This window comes from Pterocles gutturalis, unplaced genomic scaffold (assembly GCF_000699245.1).
Source record: "Pterocles gutturalis isolate BGI_N339 unplaced genomic scaffold, ASM69924v1 scaffold10460, whole genome shotgun sequence".
In the NCBI taxonomy this organism is placed as follows: domain Eukaryota; kingdom Metazoa; phylum Chordata; class Aves; order Pterocliformes; family Pteroclidae; genus Pterocles; species Pterocles gutturalis.
Genome location: NW_010140809.1, coordinates 7527 through 32173, shown reverse-complemented (window position 1 = coordinate 32173; position 24647 = coordinate 7527). Strand labels below are relative to the sequence as shown.

At 41.1% G+C, this 24647-nt stretch overlaps 1 protein-coding gene across 1 annotated transcript in view; it reads right to left on the bottom strand.

The window, feature by feature from the left end:
- Nucleotides 1–4867: 4867 nt before the first annotated feature.
- The window catches only part of LOC104469343 (transcriptional enhancer factor TEF-1), a gene marked incomplete at its 5' end in the record, with an annotated part of 27155 nt that continues 7375 nt past the window's right edge, over nucleotides 4868–24647 (bottom strand). The window contains 4 exons of the mRNA XM_010083811.1: nucleotides 4868–5649; nucleotides 7311–7463; nucleotides 8942–9082; nucleotides 19674–19847. Coding sequence (XP_010082113.1) covers nucleotides 5536–5649; nucleotides 7311–7463; nucleotides 8942–9082; nucleotides 19674–19847 — 582 coding nt within the window. The remainder of the gene's footprint in view (nucleotides 5650–7310; nucleotides 7464–8941; nucleotides 9083–19673; nucleotides 19848–24647) is intronic.

Sequence of the window (24647 nt, the reverse complement as noted above, 5' to 3'; positions counted from 1 at the left end):
ATGTACCGCGAAAGCTAGAATACATTTTTTTTTTTACAAAGCACTTTATAAAAAAATTCTCTGCACACAAAACCTATAATTTTCATATTACTATCATACTAAAGATAAATTCACTTTAAAGCCAACACGTAAAACATTTTAAACAAAAAAAGGTACCAGTACCTACACACAGACAATAACAAATACAAGAATACTGTACTGCCAAGAGGTTTGACTGAAACTCCTTTTGAAAGCTTCTGCAAATATGTTAAGAAAACATTGGAGAACATTCACTTTTTTTCAAAGAGCCTTCCCTCCCTGTCTAACCTAGAGGTACTTTATCATCAAAAGGCAAGTTCTACATCAAAAGTTACCAGCAGCAGTACAATATTAAAGTAACCACTGACCATATATGAATATGCTTAAGTCACAAACCCATTTTATACACATTACACAAATAAACATAAAGTGAGAATTCCATTAAGTCATTTACAAATGTGAACAAATGCACATGGCAAAAAAACCCCAAAACAAAACAAAAACCCAACCTGTTTTACATAAAATGTACTGAAGAATTAAAGGCTATTCAGGTTTTCAATGTTATAAAATTCTTTTGTCTTTTTTTTTTTTTTCAGGCACATATTGTATTTTTTGTCTGCAGTCATGAGCCTGAATCAGAGGCCCATAAAACAAAACAAAACAAAAACAAAAACACCTATTCTGTAAGGAGGTAACAGGGATCCATCTCCTTTTAGTCAACTGAGTGCATTTAAGATTTAATTTACACACTAAAACTAATTACATGATCTCAGCAAGAATGACCCGAGAAGTTAAAAGATGAAGATGTCCAAAATGTTTCTTGTACTTTGACTTATCCAGCCTCAATCTTTTTTAGGGGGCTAAACATCTCGCTATGAAAGAGAAGAGGGGAAAAGAGATCATCCTGAGAAAAGTACAAAACTGGACTCTATTATACACATCTGCCGTGTGACCGGGTACGTGTACGAGTACGGGTCAAGTAAAGGGTAGACAAAAGGTTTCTCAGTATGTGTGGTTGAGTGATCCAGGGAAACTATAAGGGAACTGCTTCAGAAAGCAAGTATGCCCTAGGACTTGCAGTGGAAAAATAAATAGATATGGATTAGTAGGTCAAATGTTGTATCTGCCTTGAACTGGCCAGTTACTTACATTCAACATTAATGTACACCCTTCATTATTTCAAATAGCCTATACCGTGGAGGTTTTAACGGAAGAAGCTACTGCCAAACTTAATGAGCTGTAGCTGTGATAGAAAAGGAAAGTGAGAAACAGGCATTATATCTGCAATTCCTTCAAAATAGTGGTGCAGTACCTAAATAAAATCATTTTGGAATTCAAGTAAGTAAAACTACATTTGTTAGTAGTAATTTTTAACAGCCCCAAATGGTACCATTATGCTTATTGTAATATTTTAATGAGACAGAAGTGTAGTCAATCACAAATATTGACTAGTACAACTGAAACGTTTGGTACTAACTGAAAATATATGCCCTACTTGTGGGGCAAAAGTGTCTTTGCCCTACCTCAGTCTCATTGAGTTCAACAGATTACTTGTCTTAGAGAGGTAAGTGAGATCTAGACCTTGAAGGAATAACAAAAATAATATTTTAGAGACAGGGAACTTGAATTATCACAATATTTACCACACAGTGTCACAATATTTCTATATATAAAAAGTTAATCTTAGTTTTCATCAAATACTTTAAAAATCAAGTTAAAATTGTATTCACAACTATATAACCCCTCTGACAGCTTTTGGTTTTGCTGATATTTGTTCTTTCTAACATTATTTTCTTAAAATCTTGCTCCTCTTCCCATCGATTTTAGTTGTAGTGTGCAGTATGGCCCCGTTCACAGAAGGCATCAAATACAGGCACCTTATTAAGAGGAGCTAATTTATTTTTTTTTCCAAGACATCATCTGGGAGAAAAACAAAACAAAACGACCCTGTGTTTTGAATCGTGCTGGCCAGAGTTTCTCTTAACAGCACCTTCATCCACAACGCTCACACTCAACATTTCAATGCTTAAAAACACACAATTGCATTAACCTTAGCTATTGTCTGTTCTCCATGTTCATCTTGTTTAATGCATCTGACTTTCAGCATGCACAACCCTGTAAACAAAATCTTCTGTCTAAACAAAAAATCTTCACAGATACCGAAATATTATTAGAGGAGAACAATAAAGTCACATTTGTCCACTGTCTGAAAATCTGCAGTATATGGATCTCTCATTATGCAGATGCACAACTGGATGAAGAGAATATAAATATGAATAGTTTTCATTTTTATATCGCAGACAAATCAGGTGCTGGTTTGCAATGCTGTCAGAAATGGCAAACAGCAGATTATTCTTCAGCAGGTTGATCATTAGCAAAATTACTTTGCTATAAATGGTGCTCTTTTGTGAATGGAGGCCTGTAGATTCAACTTATTCCAATAAACCAAAGGCATTACGGTGATAACTAAATATTTTTGGTCTCTCTACAAATTGTCATTATTATGGCAGCACTTTTCTAAGCTGGAATTTCAAACCAAAGGCACTTTCATGCTAGAGTGCAGAAGAGTCACAATTAATTATTTGGTCATGAAATTTAAAAAGGCAGCATTTATTAATACAATTCACTTTTCACAGAGAACTAAGAATCTGTAACCTTTCCTTTTGGTATAAACATTTAACTGCGTAGTAATGGGACTGACTTGTACAGAACATTGGTTTAGACCAAGCAGTCAAAGCGCATTTCTGTGGGAAAAAATACAGATATTTTTTAAAATGGAACCAATTAATAAAACAATATATAAAATTTCTGTTAAGAAGCTAAAGGTACTTCTAATATAATGCTAAGGCACTGCATATTGTAATGCTTTGGCAGCTCTCAATTAAAAGGTTCCTACAAAAAAGTAACAGTAACAAGATAAGTATTTCCAGCTTACAAAAGAGCTCACAGTTTACAGGCAGCCTGTTGGATTTACACACCCCACACTGAACAGTTGAAGGATTAAGGCTTTTAAGAATTAACATATACAGGGTACGGATCATTTACAGAAGTGTAAAGAAAAGACGATGGAAGTAGTTTCCCTAATATTACATATGTGAACACCAATAAACATTGTGACTTTTTATACCCTATAGTTATGGCATATGTAGTGTGCCAGATTCTATTAAAAAAAACTGTACCTGGTTTTGCAAATTGACTTACATACTTTATATGCCTTAAAGAATTTGCTTGTTATTAAAAAAAAAAAAAAATCACCAAAACCACAATTCAAACCCTAAATAAAAGACAACTTTAGAACAAAATAAAACAAAAAAGTAGTTTTTGACTCATAACACCAAGTGCTTAGAATAAAGGGCTACCGTTAGGCTGTTACATTGCAGTGCTTTTCCTGATGTGATTGTTAGTGTTAAAAATGAGTGTTAAAAGAGACCTTACCATGGACATATTTCTCTGTTCAGTTCACCCAAAGATCATCAGCCCTAATATCCACAAGCAGGTAATAGCTAGACATCACAGCAATCGTCCACCTACAAGCCGTAGATCAGAGGCAGGCTAAGGAATTTAAGCAGGTCTCCCTTCCCCTCGGTGATGTCTGTATCGTCCTCTAACCTGAATCCCCACCAGTGTAAGGGATGAACCTGATCTGGCGCAGACACACAGCAACCCGCTACCTCATCTGGCCTATGTCTTAGTCTAGACAATTCAACAATGGGCGATTCTAACAGAGGGTACTGTGCAGAAATATAATATTAAAAAATTAAGACTGGCTTTTCTGAAGACTACAGTGCTGTGCCTGGGAGTAAATTCTAGACTTAAATTGTGCAGGGGCGCACATCAGTAAAGGGCAGGGAGGCAGGACCTGCTAAATGGGATCTTCTCTGATTCAGGACTGCAAAAGACCTCCCCAAGAACACTCTTTGCCAATACCTCATGACTGATCTTTAAGGTGGCTTGTGCTTGGCCGGGCAGCCCCTCAGCCTTTCAGACAAATGTTTTGCGTGAGAGCCCGCTGCTGGCCCAGCACCTGCTGTAACAACTGCTGCTTGGGCAACCCAGGGGCAGTGCTGGCTGTGCAGCAGAGGAAAAGAAACTGAGCAACACTCTCTGGTGCAGCCAGGAGGAATGAGACTACTCTCACATGTGCGTACCTCAGACAACCACTCACACCCACATCCATGGTTTGAATCCTCACAGTATTAAAATATCTCCAGCTGTACTTCACTTCCTGGAGTCTTCCCTGAATATATGAGAAGGATGAATATTACCACATCCAGATGCAGGAGGACATCAGACCCCACGTGGTATAAATGTGTTTGTTTCATATAAGGTCTTTGCCAGTTGGAACTGGAGAGACAACTGGGAGAGGTGTAAGAGCACCATGATAAAGAGGAAAAGGATAAAAAAAAAAAAAAAATCTCCACTTTCCAATCTTCTTTGACGTTGGTTGTGATTTTCTAGCATCTCATAGATATTAAAGCTGTTGATCCTTTCAGAGGTGTATGTATTCTTCTTTCTAACACATTAGTGTTTTGCTTTCAGTTTACGAATTACTCAATGCTGTTATAATGTTACTTGCTTCCGTTCATCTGTTAATTTCAGAGTTGCAAGTTTTTCTCTCAAGTTATTAGAAAACATAATTGTCCATATAAAATATAACTGCACACACAAGACTACGTATAATGCGAGTCTAAATCTTCAGTATTTACCTACTTATTGCAAAATGAGCCATCTTTTTCATTAAATAATCAAATTTTCATATTAGTACAATACAACTTTATACTCTTTTAAAATACACTAGATATGTTAGGGGTAAGGGATGATGTTTTCTTTCTCTGCAATACCTGTTTGAAAATTTAATGGATAAGAAGTTTAGTTTTAGCGTTGAGAAAAAAATACAAAATTTGCCTAATTTTAGGACCTGTTTCTATCAGGCATTTCTTAAGGCTATATTTTTCATTTGGTTTCAAACAGAAAAATGTTTCATTTTAAAAAATAATTTAGTGAATTACATTCGTCCATATCTTCCACCCTAATTAGTTACAAAGATAATTCTATAAAGATTATTAACTTTGTGTACTCATTTACAGTTATAGCTAAAGATTCATTTCAATTTCATTTGCATCGTAAAACAAGTATTTCATGTTGGAAAAAAATCCAAAATAAATTCTTATAAATGCTGTCAGTTTTTCCCCATGGCAAATGCTCTGTCATACATTTTTCTATCAGAATTAAAAATAGGCCTCCACAGACAGAGGCGTTAGGTTCTTAAATACAGTCTTCCCAAAGAACTGTGGTTTACAAATTTGAAGAACACTTAGTTTTAGAAATAATTTTTACAACTGTACCAGAATTTCACAGCTACAATTATATATGAAACACATTAAAAATTACTTCACTAAAACAGGATTTAGAAAAATGTGGGTGAAAGTTGGGCCAGAGGCACTGCCACTTAGTGTTGAGGTTTACAGTCTGTGTTTTGATAAAGAAGTGAAATGAAGTGTATATATAAATAATTGCTCAGTCCTTTACAAGCCTGTAGATATGATGCTGTGCTCCGTGTTCGCTGTTTGACACTTCAAATACGCAAGCCATGCAGAGCAGGGTTTCTTGTGTATCCCTGTTTGTTACAACCTGTTTGAGGGAAGGAAGAGGTAGACAGTATATTACAAACTTGGAAACACCAGGGTCAAAACAAGAAATGACTGGCTTAATTTAGACAATCTTTAGATGTGACTGTTTCAGATGTGTGTCGTCTTGCTCTCTGACTGCGCTCACGCACTGTGCTCTGGGGGCTGAGCTGCGGGGCTGCAGCTCCCAGCGGAGGGCACTGCGATTCACTGCACCCCGGCTGCTTGACCATGAGCCACTGTCGTGCTCTTGGCTCAGCCTTCCTGTTGTGGTTTCATGCGCTCGGCTGAAGGATAACACCACACAGCCACTTGCTCACCTTCCCCCGTCCCAGGGATGGGGGAGAGAATTAAAGGGGTAAAGGGAAAAGAGACTCATGGGTTGATATAAGAACAATCTAAAAACTAAAGTGCAATAAAATTGAAAAAAATAATAATGATAATAGTAATATGCAAAAATATACATAAGAATGATACACAGTGATACTGCTCATCACCCGCTGACCAAGGTTCAGCCTGTTCCCAGCCAACAAGCCCAGAGCAGGGAGAGTCCCAAAACCACAATCCCAGAAAAAACGATAAGAGCCCAAGCATCCACGAGACAGAGAGCCAACCAAGAGTGTGAGATGACCCCGAGAGAGAGGGGGAAGTGACCCAGAGAGAGAGAGAGAACTGCTGGACGGAGCCTCATCTATATACAGGGCATGACATGCATGATATGGAATACGCCATCGGCCAATCTGAGTCTTAAGCCTAAACTTAAGATCAAATCCTAGGCTAGTAACTGGCACAGCAGAGAAGCTGAAAAGTCCTTGACTGTCCTGGCAGCAGCTAAAACATCAGTATGTGATCAGCCTTCTCCTCAGCACAAATCCAAACTGCAGCCTCTTACTAGCTCCTGTGAAGAACGTTAACTCTGTCTCAGCTGAAACCAAGACACTTCCTCAACCGGAGCCCCACTTCAGCAAAGGGAGACTGCTGCACCCTTGTCACCTTGTGTTCTCTTGCCATCAGGTAGCTGAGCAGCATGCACATGGCTCTGCACTCATGGCCCTGCCTCTTCCCCATGTTGCCAGCCCTATGTCCTGCACAAATCCTACGGCGGCAGCAGCAGCGGCGCATGGCTCTAAGTGCTTGGCTGAGATGCCACCACAAAGCCACAGTGAAAGCAAGGTGGGTAACTGGATGAAACTGGCTTAATGGCCACTATGTGGGCCATTGTTCATGCATTAAATCACCTGTTGGGTGTACCCATTATTGCATGCTGGCCTGGCCCAAGAACTAATTAACACCACTGACAGTTGCAGTATTATAACTGGCATCTCAGTAAGAACACATCATTAGATGAATGGGATGGTTCAAAGTTTCTGCCTCAGGCTCACTACAAACACCAAATAGAGACTTGCATGAAAAAAAGAGAGAGATGTAAGCGGAATTTTTGGAAAGTAACAAAGATGTTTGCTTATGTTCTCAGCCAGCTTAGCCTTTCATCCTTTGCGTCTATAGTGCACAATTCCAAGAGTATTACTATGAAGTCAATGGGATTTGTTTAGTAAGCAGTATAACTAAGGGATTCGGAAATGGGTTCTAAATATTACAAGTTAAGCAATTCATACAAAGCCTGAAAGTATTTTAGACATGGAAAAATAAAAAGTGAGTCCATACCAATAAAATTGTAAAATTTTCCAACACGCTGTTCATCATGTATTTCTCTGGTAAATGCTTCAGCTTGTGTATGAAGTTGATCATATATTCACACATTGGAGAGCGATTTATTCTGTACACGAATCGGCCATTCTCAAACCTTGCATATTCAGTCTGAAAAAACAAAAAAAACCAAAACAAAACAGATTATTTAGAATAAGATAATTCAGAAACAGGAAAAGAGTTAATACTAAATTTGTTTTTTTTTTTCTTTGTGTAGGCAGAAAAAGGAGAAAGTGGCTTTCAGAAACACACATCCTCCCCCAACTTGCTAACTCCCTGCCTCAGCTATGCAACGCCTTGCTAAAAAGTCAAGGACCATTAATTATTACGTTATAATATCACTACTTGTTCTCTAGCCTGTGAATTAAAAGGCTGACCAGAGCAGGCTTACACAAAGGTAAGTCCAAGTCAAGTAAAAATGAATTAAGCAGAAAACTTTGTGGTGAGATGATTTTACAGTAGTTTCCAGGGAACTGTCTGCAAAGGGAACAGAAAAAAAAAAAAAAAAAAAAAAAAGCTTATGTATTTATGCATAAATATACACACACAAACATGGCTATATTATTGCATTACAGAAAGATGCAAGACTACAGTCAGAATTAAACCAGGCTGGTTTAGATTGCGGGGGCTCACAAGGGGCTGAAGGAGGGTAAGGCTGTGACTCGTGCCCTCCTGCTGCCCAGCTACCAGTTGCTCAGATCAGGTACTCGGTGGCTTGTGGGGTTTTTTGGCTTTCTCTAAGCTTGGAATAACGGAAATGATGGAAAACTTTTTTATGGTCACCATGCACAGAAAACATTTAGTATAAAGACATGAATAGTGACACCAAGACATATATAGAGGCTCAGCCTGCAGGTCTAGGCTAAAATTCCTGTACAAAAAACATATTGCAGATAACAGATGTGAGTGTGGGGCTTAGTGCACAGAAGACAAGTTAACAGCTGCACTACAATTGTATAATAAAACAAGTAGGTACCTGACCACACATACGGTTCTGTGCTTAGAAAAGGTAAAAAATAAAAAAAGGTCCTTGCATGTTAAGAAAATATGCACCTTTGTATTCAAAAGCTGCTGGTGACTGAGGAATCATGTCTTTCTGTGCATAAAATAAGATAAAGTAAGCATGGGTATAGATGGAACATAGCACACCACCCATGGCTTTAAAATGTTTAAAAAATCTGGATGATACAGGGTAGCTCATTACTGTACTATGGTTCCAAAGAGGCTACATGGCTGGCCAAGTGTTTGGGAATGGGAGCAAAAGAATTTTTGCCTCAGCTCTTTTTCAGCCAGGTGGTGGAGGAGGCGGCACTGATGTCAGATGCAAGTTCTCCACCGAAGGGTGCCACAGGCAGGGTGGAGAAAGGTCTCCAAAGTAACAGGTAACTAGGATTTTACTTAACTGTCGTGTCACCATTCACACGGTGATTTAAAATGAACTCAAACACTGCTGGGAAGGAAAATACTCTTTCAGGAAGGATTAGCAGAAGGAAGGAAAAGACAGAGAAGAGCAAAGCAAAGATGAGAAAAGCCTAATTAAAATGACAGGGACCAGAGAATCACCCCACATATCCCATCACAACACCCACCTCTACTTTTTCTACTACTTGCTTTCCAAACGAGCAGACTTTGGTGGAACAGGTGATTGTCATGTTTTCTGAGCTCTCGTACTGACTAGTGACTCCGTAAAACGCTCCTGTATCATCTTGAATGTTGCAGTTTAAGTCAGCCTGTTGGGAAAAGGCAAGAGATGTTGAAGATTTTATTTTTCATTTGACAATGTCAGTAGCATGAGCTGTAACTAGCTCACTGTTCTGTTCAGAAATAAGAGAGAGAGAGAGGGGAGTTGTACAGTGACAACACTAACGGTGGAAAGAATTTGTCAGGAAAGTACCTGCCTAATTGTTGCACTAAAAACCTTAGGGAAGCGGCAATTTCTTCAAACTTTAAACAACAAAAGACAATGCAGTATTTCTCTGGTCTACAGGTGACGTTCTTGTCTGGCAGATGGCTGATGAAGCCCCTGGACCAAAGGGAACGATCACCTGCAAGAAGCCTGGCTCCAGGGCTGACTCCTCTGGAGGGAACCTGCCCTCCGGTCTCTGATGCAACCGAGCCACCCCGCTCCCAAAGGGCCATAGCTCACTTTCTCCTTTTCCTTTCTTAAAGCAATGAAACGCTCACGGCAAAGGCAGCCAGCTGCACAACACGGGAATCGATCTCTGATAAGGCCCTGATTCAGCAAAACACTTGACTTCACGGCGCCGTATGACGCAACTCGCCAGCTTCACCCGAGCTGTGTGTGCACCGAGCCCTGCCGACTGCACCAATAAAGTATTACTGGAAGTATTTCATTTCTTTCAGTATCTCCCTGCAGCCTGAATAACTATCCAGCTGCCTTTGATATCTAGCAACAGAGGTTGAGACTTGCCGGATCAAGTGAGGAACAGTGCTACCTTTAATTATTTACATCCAAATCCAAGCCCTGCGCACAGCATGATTAATTTGGCTACAAAGCAGCAGCACAGGTCACATGCTGAATCCAGGCTCCCCAGCAGCACTGAAGCTGTTCTGCCACTGTGCTCTTTTTCATCATGAATCCATTTTCAAAAGCCCTCAACTTAAAAGAGCACTAATATGGACACGGGCAGAGTCTAGGGATATCCACAGCTGGATTTGTTGATTCAGGCATTAGCTCTGCGGACATCTTTGGTGCCCAAGGAGAGAGTGGGCAGCGTTTTCTTTTTATGTGGAAACAGCTGACCAGCTACTGCAGCGTAACATAGAAGGATTGTCTGAATTTTTAACTTACTCCGAGATGAGCACTTTAGCAGGGAAATGTACTTTCACAGCTGGTCCACTTGCAAGTCTAGCTCAGCTTGTTTTTTATTGCTAATATAGAAATGTAACACAAACATTTCAACAGATACTTTCATGTCTACCTTGAGACTCTTTAAAAAAAAAAACAGTTTAGAGGTATGTTTATTAACTAGATAGCATGGAACATTTATAATCCTGCCTTCACTATAGTTCAGGTCATTTGTAACTGCTATTTAATTTTTAACTGGGCAACAACTCATTAATTCTACTTAGCGTCTACAGTCCTTATTTGTGGTACAACGTTCTGAGGCAATACGCTGATAATAGCACACACTGAGCTAGTTTGTGGTACAGAGAAGACATAGGTCTAAGATTACTTCAGGCTGGCTTTGGTAATTTAATCAGTGGAGAAGTCTCCTGAGGTTTACACACAGTAACACAAACAGCCCTATAGTCACGTATTTTGCATAACAGAAAGAAATCCTATCGCTATTACACCTTGTTTCTCGCACATGTTTTGCATGAGGTCAGCAGTTAATGTTTAATGTACATCTAAAGCAGTGTTCACAGTGAGCTGTAAGAAATTGTTCTAAGCTAATAGTAAATAAGCAATTTGCCATCACAGCTGGCTTGCAATCAAAACATGACAAACATCTAAACATGTAGCAGCCATCAGCCATGCCACAGCTGCTCCACCGGAATTTCTGAAAAATAGGGATTTCTGATAAAACAATTGCATTGTTGTAAATAATAACAACAACCACAATAATAGTAGTAATCTCTTAATAAGTGGTTATTCCTATAGCTACCACAATTACAACCTTACTATCAAAACATTTTCTCTTTTTTCCTTTCAGATACAGGCAAAATATTTAAGAAATCATAACTAAAACACTCCTCACAATTTCATACTGTCAAAATAGTCAACCATGTAGACCTTACATGTCAAGCTGCAATAATATAGAGTTTAAAAAAAAATAACTTTTTATCTGCTGCCTTCTGATTTTGAAGCCCACTGAAAAAAATATCTAATTGTTGTATTTACATGCTGACATTTAACCTGGAAAAGTAACACATGTGGCCATCTGGCACCCTGTTGATCAACTCCCGCAGCTCTTCCAACTCTTTCTGAAATCACCAGGAGTCCTGTGCACACAAAATATACAGGCTGGGGCCCCAATATTTGAATGAGGAACGCTTGAAATTATCACCCAAATGTCACGATGTACTCTTATCCAACCAGAACATTGTTGCAAAGTCCCATGATGATAATATAGATGTGAATTATCTTTATTTGTGCCTCAATTTTTTTTTTTGAGTCTAGCACACAATGAAGGTGTTTTCAAGGAAGGACAGAATTTTCCTTTTAAACAACAGTTTTCATGTTCAACTAATTACAGGGTGTTAAGAGCTGAAGCTTTAAGACTCCTCCAAAAAAGTGTAAAACCAACATCAAAATCACAAGAGTTGGCAATGGCAAATACTCTTAAATGAAGGATTCACCAAAGCCTCTTTTAATACTGAAAGAGTTTTGTCTCTTCTCATATACTAAAACAAATCTTTCCCCTCAGTCTGGATTCGAACTTTTTCACTAGAGGCCGAGTACACGAACACCAGGAAGGAGCGCATATCGTCATTAAGAGGCGATTGTCACATCAAGGACATATTGTGACCCAGGTGTTGAAAGATTTGTTCCCTGCTGAATACCTTAAGGAAAAGATTATCACTGATGGTCAAATACAAAACTTTGTTTAAAAAATGATGTTGAAGGAATTGCTAATGATATTGTTATGGCTTACATAGTAAGGGCTTTATCTAAACACATATGCCTGAAAGCAAAATTGTATTTCTTGAACTGACAAAAGTGGGTCACAAATAAAATTCAGGCTTGGTGGTTTTTTTTGGTGTTTTTTTTTTTTCTTCCCAAAAAAGGTTATGAGACTACCAAAAAAAAAAAAAAAAAAAAAAGGCTGCACTAAAAACGGGCACTGCTGTGGCTATGGGAGCTGTACATGTAGCTTTGAGCAGGAATAAGGCAATGTGTTACCCCAATACTCAGTTTTAGCAGGCTCCTTACAACAGTATTGATTCCAGTTTTTGTGTCTACATTTTAGAGAGGATGTTGGAAAATTGGAAAGTGTTCAGAAAAGAGTTACAGGAATGATTTCAGGTCTGGAAAACATCCTTTGTAGTGAATGACTAATGAAACTCCATCTACTTACTTTTTCCAAGGAAAGTTTTTCCACAACTTTGTTAATAGCCTACAAGTCGCTACATGGGGAAGAGTCTTCTGATAGATTAAATCTTGCAGAAAAGGACATTAAAAGACAGAAAGCTAAAGCTACGCAAAAGCTAAATGAGAAACAAGGCAGAGGCTGGTAACCCTAATGGCAATGAAATGCTGGCATAATTTTCAAACGTGGTGGAATCACCATTATTTGGGGTCTTTTTTAACCAAGCTAATATCTAACTAACAAGCAGGGATGCTCTAGGTCAAGTACGCTTATTGTCTGGAGGCAGACACTACTTAGTGAGGTTCACTGCCTATATTACAGAAGAGGGAAGACTAGATAAATATAATAATAGCAAAATTGAAATATAGGAATTTATCTTATTAACCTCAGTTAACCCTCTCCTTATAATTTCTTTTTTCAATGGTCCCTGTGAAAAACATAACAACAAGTCAAACTTCTGGAGTGCTTTGCTTGCAGTCTCTCATGCAGCAACGAGCTTTGTCTCGTTATTTCCTTGGTACTCCATCTCTAGCTGCGCTCTTGCATCTCAGACTCAGATGGCAAGTTTTCCTGGGCTGCAAACCAGCTTTCCCATCTGTACAGCTTCTCATGCAACTACGCTCTGACCCATGGCTTCAGGAATTAGGGTTTGTGAGCCCTATTGTAGCGTATACAGATAAATAACCTTTTGAATGGTTATTTCAAATATATTAGCATGATTTCAAATATTATGGCATTTCAAATACTATGATATGATCACATGTGATGAACAGGAGTCCATCTACTCATTGAATTTTAAAATACAAGACCAATATAATTTAGGAAAAAAAAACCTACAACTTATAAACAACAATGGGATTTTTTTTTTTTTTTTACTTTAAAGAGTAAAACTCTAATTTTGTTTTATTTCTAAGACCTGAGATTTATATTAGCTGAATGCATTTGGAGGCAGGAGAGGCACTTAGCTTTCTGGCACTCTATAGTGGTTGTGTAAGAGCATGATTACTTCATTAATAAAGCATAGCTTGACAATGGGTAGCACTGAAAATATTACATATTAAGAACATCAAGTGTTTGACGTGCTGCATGGAGAAACCTCTCCCAGTGTGCCAGAGCAAGCACCAAAACTGAGCTGGCTGCAACCAAAATAAAGAGTAAATTTAAAAAAAAAAATTATTCTTCATATTCACTTCAGAAAGGCTCTCAGGCTCCGTGTTAAAGGTGGGGGGACAGAGAGTAGAGTGCTTGTATAATAACAACAGCTTTGGCTAACAAAAAAGCAACTCCAGCAAAAATTGCTGAGAAGAGTCTATTTTCCTGCTGAGTAGAAGGAAAACAGCACCTATTGGAAACTGTGGGATCTGGGGAGGGCCAGCACAATTGACACTGGGATTCAGCAGTTAACGTTAAGCACATAAGGTCACTTATTAACAACATATAGGTTCTAACAACTGCTGACTGCAGGGAGGTGTGTTGCTCATATGACCACATCATGCCTCCCCTCCTCCTCTCCAAAGAGTGATCAAAGAGCAGAGATTCCAAATTGTGAAGCAATTTTTTCCAACGGGAGCATCTGGGTCGCTGGCACGTTTCACTGTGCGTTACACTGCAGCTCAGGAATCGCGGCCAGGTCTGCCACATGGTTGGGCTCGTGATGGACAGCCCAAGCTGCTCCGGCTCCCCAGCTGCTCCGTCCCTTCCACTCATTATCCAGCCCCAAGCACTAATGCCCTTGCAGCAATTTGCGAAGGGGTCCTCCACAAGCACCACGTGAGCTCCCTGTGCAAACAGGGTTGTGATGGGGAAAAGAAAATCGATGTCTGCTTTCTTCCATATCTAATTTGTTTTGCATACATTTGCATGCTGGCCATAGAGCCATTCACAGTACGGATCCCATTTGTGAGCTGCAGATCATTTGCCAGTCAAAGCTGGCGAGCGCACTTGTGCGTCTGTGTGCGCAGAGGGAAATCCAAGATTCTAGATTGTGCAATATAAATTTCATGTAAAAAATAGAAAGAAAAAAAAAAAAGCAGTAGCCACAATTGTGTGTGTGTGAATGAAGGGCACAAAGAATCTCTGCACCTTTTAAGATGGCTGGAGGCACATGGGGATAAATTCAGGAGGGGGTGGGAGAAGACCACAGGCACAAGCCATTTCTGAACACTGATTACATGGGTAAATTGTTTGTTCCAGTGTATCACAAAGAGAAGGAGCATTATTTTTCATGCCACAGCTGTTTTGAATAAGAATAGGAATAAACTTAACCATCCTCCTCATGTTACTTACCACTAATTATGGCATATATTTACATCTATAAAACAGTGAAATTTTGGGGGACATAATTTAATGTCCCTTTATTGTGTAGATTCCTTTATTGCAATCCCACATTTGAATTTCAAAAATGTTTAGGACTTCAAAGCATCTTTAAAAGCTTGCCCTAATTATAATATGCATTACTTTCTAAAACTCCTAGTTTGCATTGCAGATTCCTGCAAAGAGAGGCATTCATTTTAAACATCAATTAATATCATCCATGCATCTTCAGATGAGTTTGGGTCTTTATTTCAGAGTTGCACTGAGCTCCAACTAAGCTTTCTTCAGTTTGAAGAACAGTTCAAGCTACTGCAAACATTTAAAATCAAGCCAGTGGATCAGATCAGTAGAAAGCCTGACAGCCCAATATTAATTTATATCACCTGGCTTTTTCCTTCTGCCACTTGTTAGAAAACATCCCCTCTCCTTTCAGACATATTTGCTACCCATAACTGTCCCTGTAGCTGCAGAAGTCAAGAGTTCAGGCCTGGCACAGAGCTTTGAGCAGTGTCAGAGACACAAAACCTATGGCCACATCATTGCAAGGTGTATTTTCAAAGGAACGAAGGAGCCCAGTGGAGGCACGGACCCACTGCACGATACTGTGGATTACGTAGAAAAGTCATGCAAAAAGAGAATCCCTGCCTCTGACTGCAGTTAGAGCTTAAGGCAAAACACAAGAGAGAAATAACTAGCTAAACCAGAAGAATTTAGTCTAGGCTGCAGCAAACAGATATGCACGGCTGAATTAACGTTAAAGGCGCTCCTACCAGAAAAGAGCGTTTGCCAGGTGAACTAGCACTAGACAGGGACAAGTTACAGAGCTGGCAAAGCCAGGAGGGGCATAAAGGGAGACAACGAGCTGTGCCTTCCTAGAGAAATTCCCTTTCCAGAGTTAATGGAGATGCATGTGCTCATAACAGCAGAGTCAAAATGAAGGTATTGGAGATGTGGCTGAGGGATATTGGATTCAAAAGGGAGGTGGTGCGAGTGGGACAGACATACCGTCAGCTTTCTGCAAGAGAATGTGGAGAGCTGAGGGTGCAGAGTGCTGGGCAATCAACGCCGGGGGCCAAGAAGGCAAGGCCAGCAGCAATGGTTTAGACAGACATTTTGGGGTAAAGCTGGAGGTGTGAGCTATCATTTCGTTTGAATGCTTTCAGGAGGCCCACATTTTGGGGTAAAGCTGGAGGTGTGAGCCATCATTACGTTTGAACGCTTTCAGGAGGCCTAAGTGTATTATTTAGCATTAGATAATTTAAGAACAGTAGTGAGTAGTCAGTGGGGACAGCATTAGATATCAATGTGAGTAGACTTCAGCCAAGAGAAGAAACCAACAGAAGCAAGATGTGTTGACTTGGTTTTAGATAGGCTAGTCAGAACTTCAAAGACCGGAAAACTTCAGGGCTTTTCTCAAGTCATACAAATAGTTCAAGTACAAACTGACCAACAGGTATGTTGACCTTACGCAGTTTAAGATTAGATGGCATGAACCATACGGGATTGTTTTACATAGATGGGGCTTGTTAGTGACTAAGGTAACAGAAGCAGGATTGTGCACTCAGCCTGCACCCAGGGAAAGGTTTCCTCTGCAGATATTCTGCAACCTTGTCTGAATTCTTTGTCAGTGTTCTAACAAACAACTTATACATTTATTTAAGAACCTTTATTTTTGTTTTAATTTCGCATACCTGTAATCTCCAGTTTCACATCATTGTCACACAAATTTCCTGTGCCGGTCATTCCTGTCAGTATGTTTTTCCTTATTTACTCATTGTACTGAGTGCAAATCCCACCAAGTAAAGCTCCTTCTATCTATTACTGTGAAAGCCTGTCTCTGGGGTGACTTCCCCGAACTCTCTGGTTCCCAGTGACTACCTGGGATAAACAGCAGCAAGGAGTCACTGCATTCAAGGCACAAGACAAGGACCTGGAAACTGCCCTGCAGGACTGTGAGGTTGGTTGGTTGAGGTGGTGTGAAAGGAGAAGCCTCTTCCTTTTACACTGCCTGCACTGTTAAGTAGGAAGAGGCCTAAAAGTGTGACATCCAGATGTGTCACCAGGACTGAGGCCAGAAGCTCATCCATTCCCAGCAGCAGGGATTGTTTCACAGGAGATACAATCTGTATGGACCAATAAACCTCTGCAAAGCAAAGCAACACTTTGCTTTGTACTCCATACCTGTGATGCTTTGCAAAGTCAACTCCACAATTGCCAAATATCTTCTTGCAAGATCTCAGACCTTTCCCTCCCACTTTTTTGTAATCAAACTTTATTACCTTTATCACAGGGAAAACTAGGCTGCTGAGAAGTCTCAAGCAGAACAAAATGGGAAAGAGCAAGAATACTCTTTATGGCTGCCAGAGCTAAGACACTTTCTGCCTCAGTCATCCTCAATGCAAGTGCTGGTCTGTGGTCTTCCTGTTTCCCATCTTTCCTTGCCACACTAGATTTAATGTCTAAACAAAATTTTGCTTTTTGCTGCCACCAGTGACATGCTGACTTCTCTTCAAATCCATTTACAGGCCCTACCATCCCTTCTGGCATCAAATCCTCACCTTCGCTTTCAAGCTTCCACATGCCATGACACCTGCCTGCTTTCCTTCTCTGGTTTCTCTCGACTCCTTTCACTCATAGTCCCTGTTTTTCTTTTGTTGATTCTCCTGGCAGTGCTTTCTCACCTGTACTTATTTGCCAAACACTAATTCATAGTCCTCTTTTACTCACATTACAATCAAATTCCACCAAAACGTGGACTGTCACTGGACACTGATACTAGGGTGCACTCAGTAGCTTACAGCGCTGAGCAAGCTGTTGATGGTTAAATGATAATGAAGGGAGAAGACAACAGAAAGGACGGGAAGGGGGGAATGGCTAAATAAAGGGTGAGAGTATTTTGGGCAAGCAATAACCACACAACATGAACAGAACCTGGGAGAAGTTGAGGTTTCAGAGTAGGAGGAGGTAGCGGATGATGAGGATAGAGTGGATACTGATTCAGAAGTGGATACTTCATTTAAAAGGCGAAGAACAAAAAATTAATCTATTTTCGTATTAATAAACTTGCAGTTATTAATAGGGTCAAAAAGATTGTCAGCGTCCTTTGCCAGCTTTACACTGTTTAGAAAAGTTTCTCAACACTCTGCATAAAAATGGGAACACCACCCTTTTTTTTCTGAAGAAATATCCTATTGGGGTGAAAGAAATTAAGGACAGTGACCTGACTGTTTAGGATCTAATTCTCATGAGTAATTACATAGCCGTCTTCTGATTTTCCTATACATATTTCGAGCTGAGTGGCACTGGTGTGAAGTTTATTCCTAGAAGGGCATTCATTGTGACTCTCGCTACACTCCAACAGTGCCCCTGGCACCTTCCCACTGCCTCACTCACCTGATGAGAGAGAAAATCCACCAGCTTGTTTCAAGGTCATGGCTCAAGAAAGCATTCTCACCACATTTTTAATGTGTAACTCAAAAGGATGCTAGCAATGTATGATTTTTAATCTTGAAGTTATTACAACATAAAATTGTATTAAAAAACCATTATGTTGGAAGGCACAGTGAGGTTAAGAAATGTTGGATGGAAGTTGCCTGCACATCCTGACTGCTGAACTGCATCATGATACAGTCTTTAGCTACACGACTGCACGCTCGCCCTCTGAGCATCCATACAATATTTCTTTCTCGTCATTATTCAGTGTGGCCCAGTCCCTATTTCCTGCACACTACTCAAAACCTGTGCTGAACACAGAGTTATTAATTTTATAAAGGTTTTCTTCAAGCCCCATTAATTTCTCAATAGATCTTTTCTGCAGTCCAGCACAGCTCCTGCTCAGTGGTTTATCCTTTCTACACTCAGATTTGAGAAAAGAGTCTTCCACATTCCCGGTTTCCAGTTACAAATCTGGTGCCACAGAAACTCTCGGCAAGATATGACATCTGGGGTATGTACAAGGTGGAGAGTATTTCAGGTCACAGATAAACTTTAACTGAAAGCAATAAACACCAGGAAATCTGATCAAAAGCAGTGATTCCACAACAACCTTTTCTGCTTTCAGCATTAACCTGTCCACCCTGTAGTTAGACCCTGAATATGCCCCTTTCACTGAGGTTTTAAAAGACAAATTTCAAATGTTTAGATGATAACTGTTGCTATGAAAAGGAGTATACCACAAAAAATACCCCAACAAATTAATGAGTAGAAAAAGCTTCAGTGTAAGCATAAAGCCCAGCCTAGAGATTTCATGATCCTTTTGGATGATGCAATAAGAAAAATCTGATGTATCAATTACATTTATCAAAACTAGATCAGTATAGAACATCTTAGCTTTCTATTGAAATTCTTTTTTCACTCTTGCTCCCAACTGAAATGAACAGATATAGCTTTTGGAGCAGAGTCCCCTGGCTGACTAACAAAAAGGCAAGGGGAAAGCAGATGTGCTCTAGCAATCCAAAAATGTTTAAGAGAAACCCTGGAACCCTCTCAGGCTCACAGTCGTCCTGCTGCACACTCGGTTCAAATCCGACTTGGTCCTACCTGCCTAAGTGTGGCCCGATCACAGGACTGATACTTGTACTATCTGCATTTGGCAAGAGTTCAATATTCGAAACACTAAAAAGCAGTCTCCATTTCTGCAGCTTCCCCGTTTTTTCGTGGACCACTAGATGGCAGTTCCCCATTTCCAACCGAGGGCTCCCGTTACCTGTTTGCTCCTGCCCAGCAGCTGTGTCAAGCACAGTTGGGGCACGCATCTGCCTTTGCATGTTGTCTGCAGACTTCTCATGGAGCTGTCAACAAGAGTGGCTCTGGGCCAGCATCCTACCTGAAGGATATACAGCTTTGCACTTTTAAATGACGACGGAAGAAATTTCCACAAACACCCTGAAAGGTGCTAAATTCTAAAGACAGGCCTTATTGACAAGAGAGGTTCTCCACGTCATGTCTTACTCACCCAGAATTTTACGAGGAAGAAAGCGTTTTGGGGCCCCTTCCCAAACAGTTCCTTTAGACCGCCCTTCTTTTCAGGAAATTTGTCATAAATCTGACGAATGTCCACCGATTCAAGCAACGGGTCACTGTAAGAATGGTTAGCGTGTCCAATGTGTACGAAGAGGTGTTTATTGTACTGCAAGAAAGAAACAGGAAAATCAATGCTGTACAAAAAGAACAGAGCTTTATTAAGGCACGGGTCTGCGTGTGCTCCTGAGGAGGGTAGCGTGCTTTGATGGCTTAAATGACTTGCACATTACTCCTGGGACCATGATTTTCTGCAGTATGATTTCCAAGAACAACTTAGTGATTGTGTTGCAGCCCCTTGTGAACAAGGGTCAACATCAAAAAACCTGTGTCCCTACTGCAAACCACAAAACATGGTCATCTTCAAGGGAGTAATTTACGCTGAAAGACCCAGCAGCAGCACGGTGATAAAGAGCCCTTCGCAGAGCGTAATAAGATGAATATGCTCACAAGGAAAGCCTATTTCTGCCTCTTTAAACCACGGCTTTTAATGTTCCTTGTCCTCAGAGCCTGAATTTCTGCTACTGCCACAGAGCCCACACATATACACTTCCTGCTTGTCTATCAAAAAACCCCAAACCTCTACCTATAGCTTATGCTAATGCCCTTAACTAAGAGAGGCGGAAGGGATTTTCTTTCACCTCCAGAATGACAATAACGAGAAGGCTGGTTACTCTGTGTTGCTGTGACTATGGAAGTGGTCCTCATTGTACGTCCTCCAGTATTTTGACCCATGCAATATTAAAGAGCCAAACTTTTACCACTTCCTTTGGAAGCTAGCTCTATAGATGACCATCTCTGCCAAAACACATTCAGCTTCAATTTCCTAATTCTTAATTTCATCCCAGTCCAGCTCGTTATAATCACAGGAATCCCCTCAGCAAACCCTTTCCTGCCTGGGGGAACCCTTGGCCCAGTGAAGTCAGCAGCAGCCCCCTGCTCAGTCCGATACGGTCTTTCAGGGGCTGCCACTCCTCCAAGATGAGAGCACCTTTCAGCACCTGAAATCAAAGTGGAAGGATGAACCCCAAAGACCCTTCACTTGTCAGTCAGCAGCTCACAGGGTCAGTGGCAGGATTAAACACTGGGGTTTTTAACCATGCAGATCACAAAACATTTTGCTGACTCAATTAAAGGAAAGCTGAAATGCAGTCAATGAACACTACAAACCCCTGCATACTGAACAGATGCTGTGTATAAGGGGCAATTCCCAAAAGCTAAGCACAAATAAAACTATTTAAAACCCCATGGCAGACCTCATTTAAGCTATTTTGTTTACAGTATACCTGCTGAATGAACAAATTGAAATGACAAATCTAAATTAATTGGACATCCACTCAGAGCCTTCCTTCGGTGCAAGCAGAGTCTTCCCTAGCAGATGTCCAAAACTCTGGGGAAAAAGGAAATGGACTGGCTAGATTTCTGCACTTAGGAAATTAATTTGAAATCTATTTAAAAATCATTTAGCACAGTGAAATCTGAATTTAGAATCAGAAAACACTCATCTGTGTATGAGGCCAAAACTGAGATATGGTCTGTGCTTTTCAGTTGTATTTCTTTTCTAATTTTGCAGGAGGAAAAAGTGTAACACTTTATTAAGATGTTTGCACAAGCAAGTCCAAGTCTGAGAGCGCCAGTTCCATGGATTTTCCTTGCAGCCCTCTTTCAAAACAATGCCATCCGAGCTAGCCCTCACCCAGCACTGGTTTCGCTTGCACGCTGACCATTGCACACACTGCAGGAAATCACTGTACTGGTTGGCAACCGAGTGGCTACCATAACAGTGTCCGTGATCAGTTCAGCACGTTACTTTATGTAGTACTGGCAAAAGTAGACTGAGGAGACATTTTAACATGACAAAACAAACAAAACAAAAAATGCAAAATAATATGAGAAAGCACCTTGGCTCAAACTTTAGGGGTTTTGACACTTGTCACATATTCAGCAAGCAGTACTGTGAGTAAACAACTAAAAGTCATGCGGAACGTTTCTTATGTATCTTCCTGCCTACCAAAAAAGTTAGATCTCAGTAAAATGTATCGGTGCCCCATATACCCAGGAGCTGCCAGGAACGCAACAAAGGGAGTCCAGAAACCTGCTCCTGCTGCTTTCCCAAGGAGGGCAGGGCACAGGCTGGGTCACCGAATGTGGTTATCAAGGGAAGCCTGTCTGCCATCAGGCAAACATCTCTGTTTCTCAAGTAGAATGATGAGAATTCCCTGGTAGAGGTAAGCACTTCAGCCTTCTCTGAAAAATTCAGATGAACCATTTCCCTTCCCCCAGCACCCCAGTAGCCTGCCTAGGAGCACCCAGCAGCTGTGCTCTGCCTGGGGATGTGAGATGCCCCAAAGCACCTCTCTGCTCTCCCTCGTTCAGAGTAAAGGCTTGAAAAACCACCCCCACCATTAATGACTGACCAGGTTATTATTTATTTTGGGGTTGTTTCCTCTCAGTCTTCTCTGCTGGAGTGGTTCCAGGTTGTACAAATAACCGCATTTTTATAGGAAGGGAACTGAAGGCTCAGGTTCTCATGAGCCCAGGAAAACTTTCTCCCCAAAAGGGGGTCTCTCTCCCAGGCCCAAAGGTGGCTGTGGGGTGAAGGAGGAAAGGAGAGCTCTATTTTACTTTTTGGCAACTGCAAATTCCCAAGACAACTGACACACTGTACCCTATTCTGCAAACCAGGAAAATATACAAATTGCTCAGTATCCAAACTTCCGTAAAAGCAAACACATTTACAGGAACAGGGACCACGAAGTCTTAATACTGTTTAAACACAAAAGCAAAGTTAAAGGCAGCTGTAAAGCTACCACAGTTGTCTGCGGAGCTTGCCAAAGTACCAGATGCTGCTGCAGCAAAATTTCCGAGTGGGTACAGTAGGACAGATGGTATGACATCACCTGACAACATTCTTAGGACAGAAATGTTTATTTTGATATTGCAATGTGTGATTATTTTGTCCTTATGTTGCTGCAATTCCTATGCTAAGTACAATCATTACTAAGCTAATTAGAGATGGCATATTTCTATGAACTAACAAACAATATAATATTAGGAGCAAGGTAACTGGACACTGAAATGATCCCGATCATTTTTATGCAGACATACTCCATGACAGGAATTTATGCATAGATAAAAGCAAAGAAGGTAAGTTTTATGCCACTATTTTTGAGCCCATTAGCATCTGAAAAGCTTAAAAACATCCTCATTACACTAAGAATTCACTGTTCTTTTAGAATCATTGAAGTACATTAGATGCTGAGGAATTTACTCACACTACAGCATTTAAAGGATTTGCATCTGGCATTGAGGTAATAACATGCTTTAGAAGCTATAAACCATCATAGGTCAAATCCTGTATTTTCTGAGGATAAAAACTACATAAAAGTACACAGAACACTTTCAGCTGTCTTCAGCGTCTGCATTACACGACATGCCCTGGAGATGGCTGCCTCTTACTGAGCTCCTTTCCTTAAAAAAATTCTAACTATCCAAAGAATGCAGTAAAGCCATGAAATATGACTGTTGTCAAATAATACCACGAGAAAAATTATAATCCACTTAGGAATTTAAAAGAACCAAGACAAATTGCCAATGGCAGGGGATGCAAGCATTTAAGCTGGTGCAGAACAAAGATAAATCACCTACATGTGTTTTATCAGCCAGCATATATATTTGTAACTGCTCCTCACCAATTTTGTGCTTATATTCTAAGGCAACAGCCTTTCTGCCCCGTGAAATGCAGGTTTGCAAATTGCTACAGCTCTCTCTGACACATCTCTGTGCTTCCCCGTACCTGTGGAGCTAATGCCAAGCCTTGACAAGCCTGCACAGGACCAATTTTTTAATTAAACAGTGGTGGCCAAGATGCAGGTGGCAGTGAAGCCAACCCTCTCATGCTCCTGGTGCAAGCGAGCCGGGCTGCAGAGCTGCTGGGGCACCCGCTCCCTTGCTGCTCCTGTCCATCAGGCTGCGTGGCCCTATAAAACCACACTGAGCAGCATGTGGGGGTGAGTGGCTCCCCGGGCCCTGCCCAGGCTGGGTGACAGATATGTGGAGCAAGGTGGAAGGCAGGTGGCCCGAGAGAGAGCCCCCATCCTTCGGTGAGGATGACTTTGCTCGTGGGCTCAGCACCCTGACGGCATGGGCGCTGTGCCCTCCTGCTGCACCCAGGGGCACGGCCATGATTTCACCCCCCCAGAATCATACCCACAGGCCTGGAGTCACCCCCACACCGGTGCAGTCGGGGTAAGCTCCTCTGCAAACGCCCCTGGCCGGGCAGCGGGACACCCAGTTGGCAGCTTGCTGGAGCTCGCACATCCCTGGGACGGTTGAACAGGGCAGGGAGGTGGCAGCACCCCCCACCTTGTCTGCATTGCACGGCCTAATAACAGCACCTGGCTGGCTGGGCTGCTCCGCCAGATCTGTAGGTTCCTGCAGATTTCAAGCATAACAGCCAGGAGGGTGAGGCTGTCTATATCACTACTTGCAGCAACAAATCCCTGTGAGAAAATACCACAAGGAGAGGCTGGCAACTCGAATGGACCTTGTTCTTGTGCACCCAAAGAAACTCCATCACCCAAAGGAGAAGCACATGTATGTTGGGACCAAACATACTCTGTAGTGGAGGTCACAAGGACGACTGCTGCGGCTCGGAGGGACAGGTGAGGGGAAGGCAGGTGGATGGACAGCCTAAGCTTTCATTGAAATGAGAGAAAAAAGCACTGCTCAAGTGCCTGGTACCGTGCAGTGATTTCCTCTGTATCTCCACAGACTGGTCCAACCCCATTTAAAAATGCACCTCTGCCTGTGCAGCCACTGTGCTTCTGAAGGAAAAAGGAGCCAGGTGGGGTGGGCTGATTAAAAACCAACCACTAGTGTATCAGCGGTCTGCGTGCGGCTCTAACCT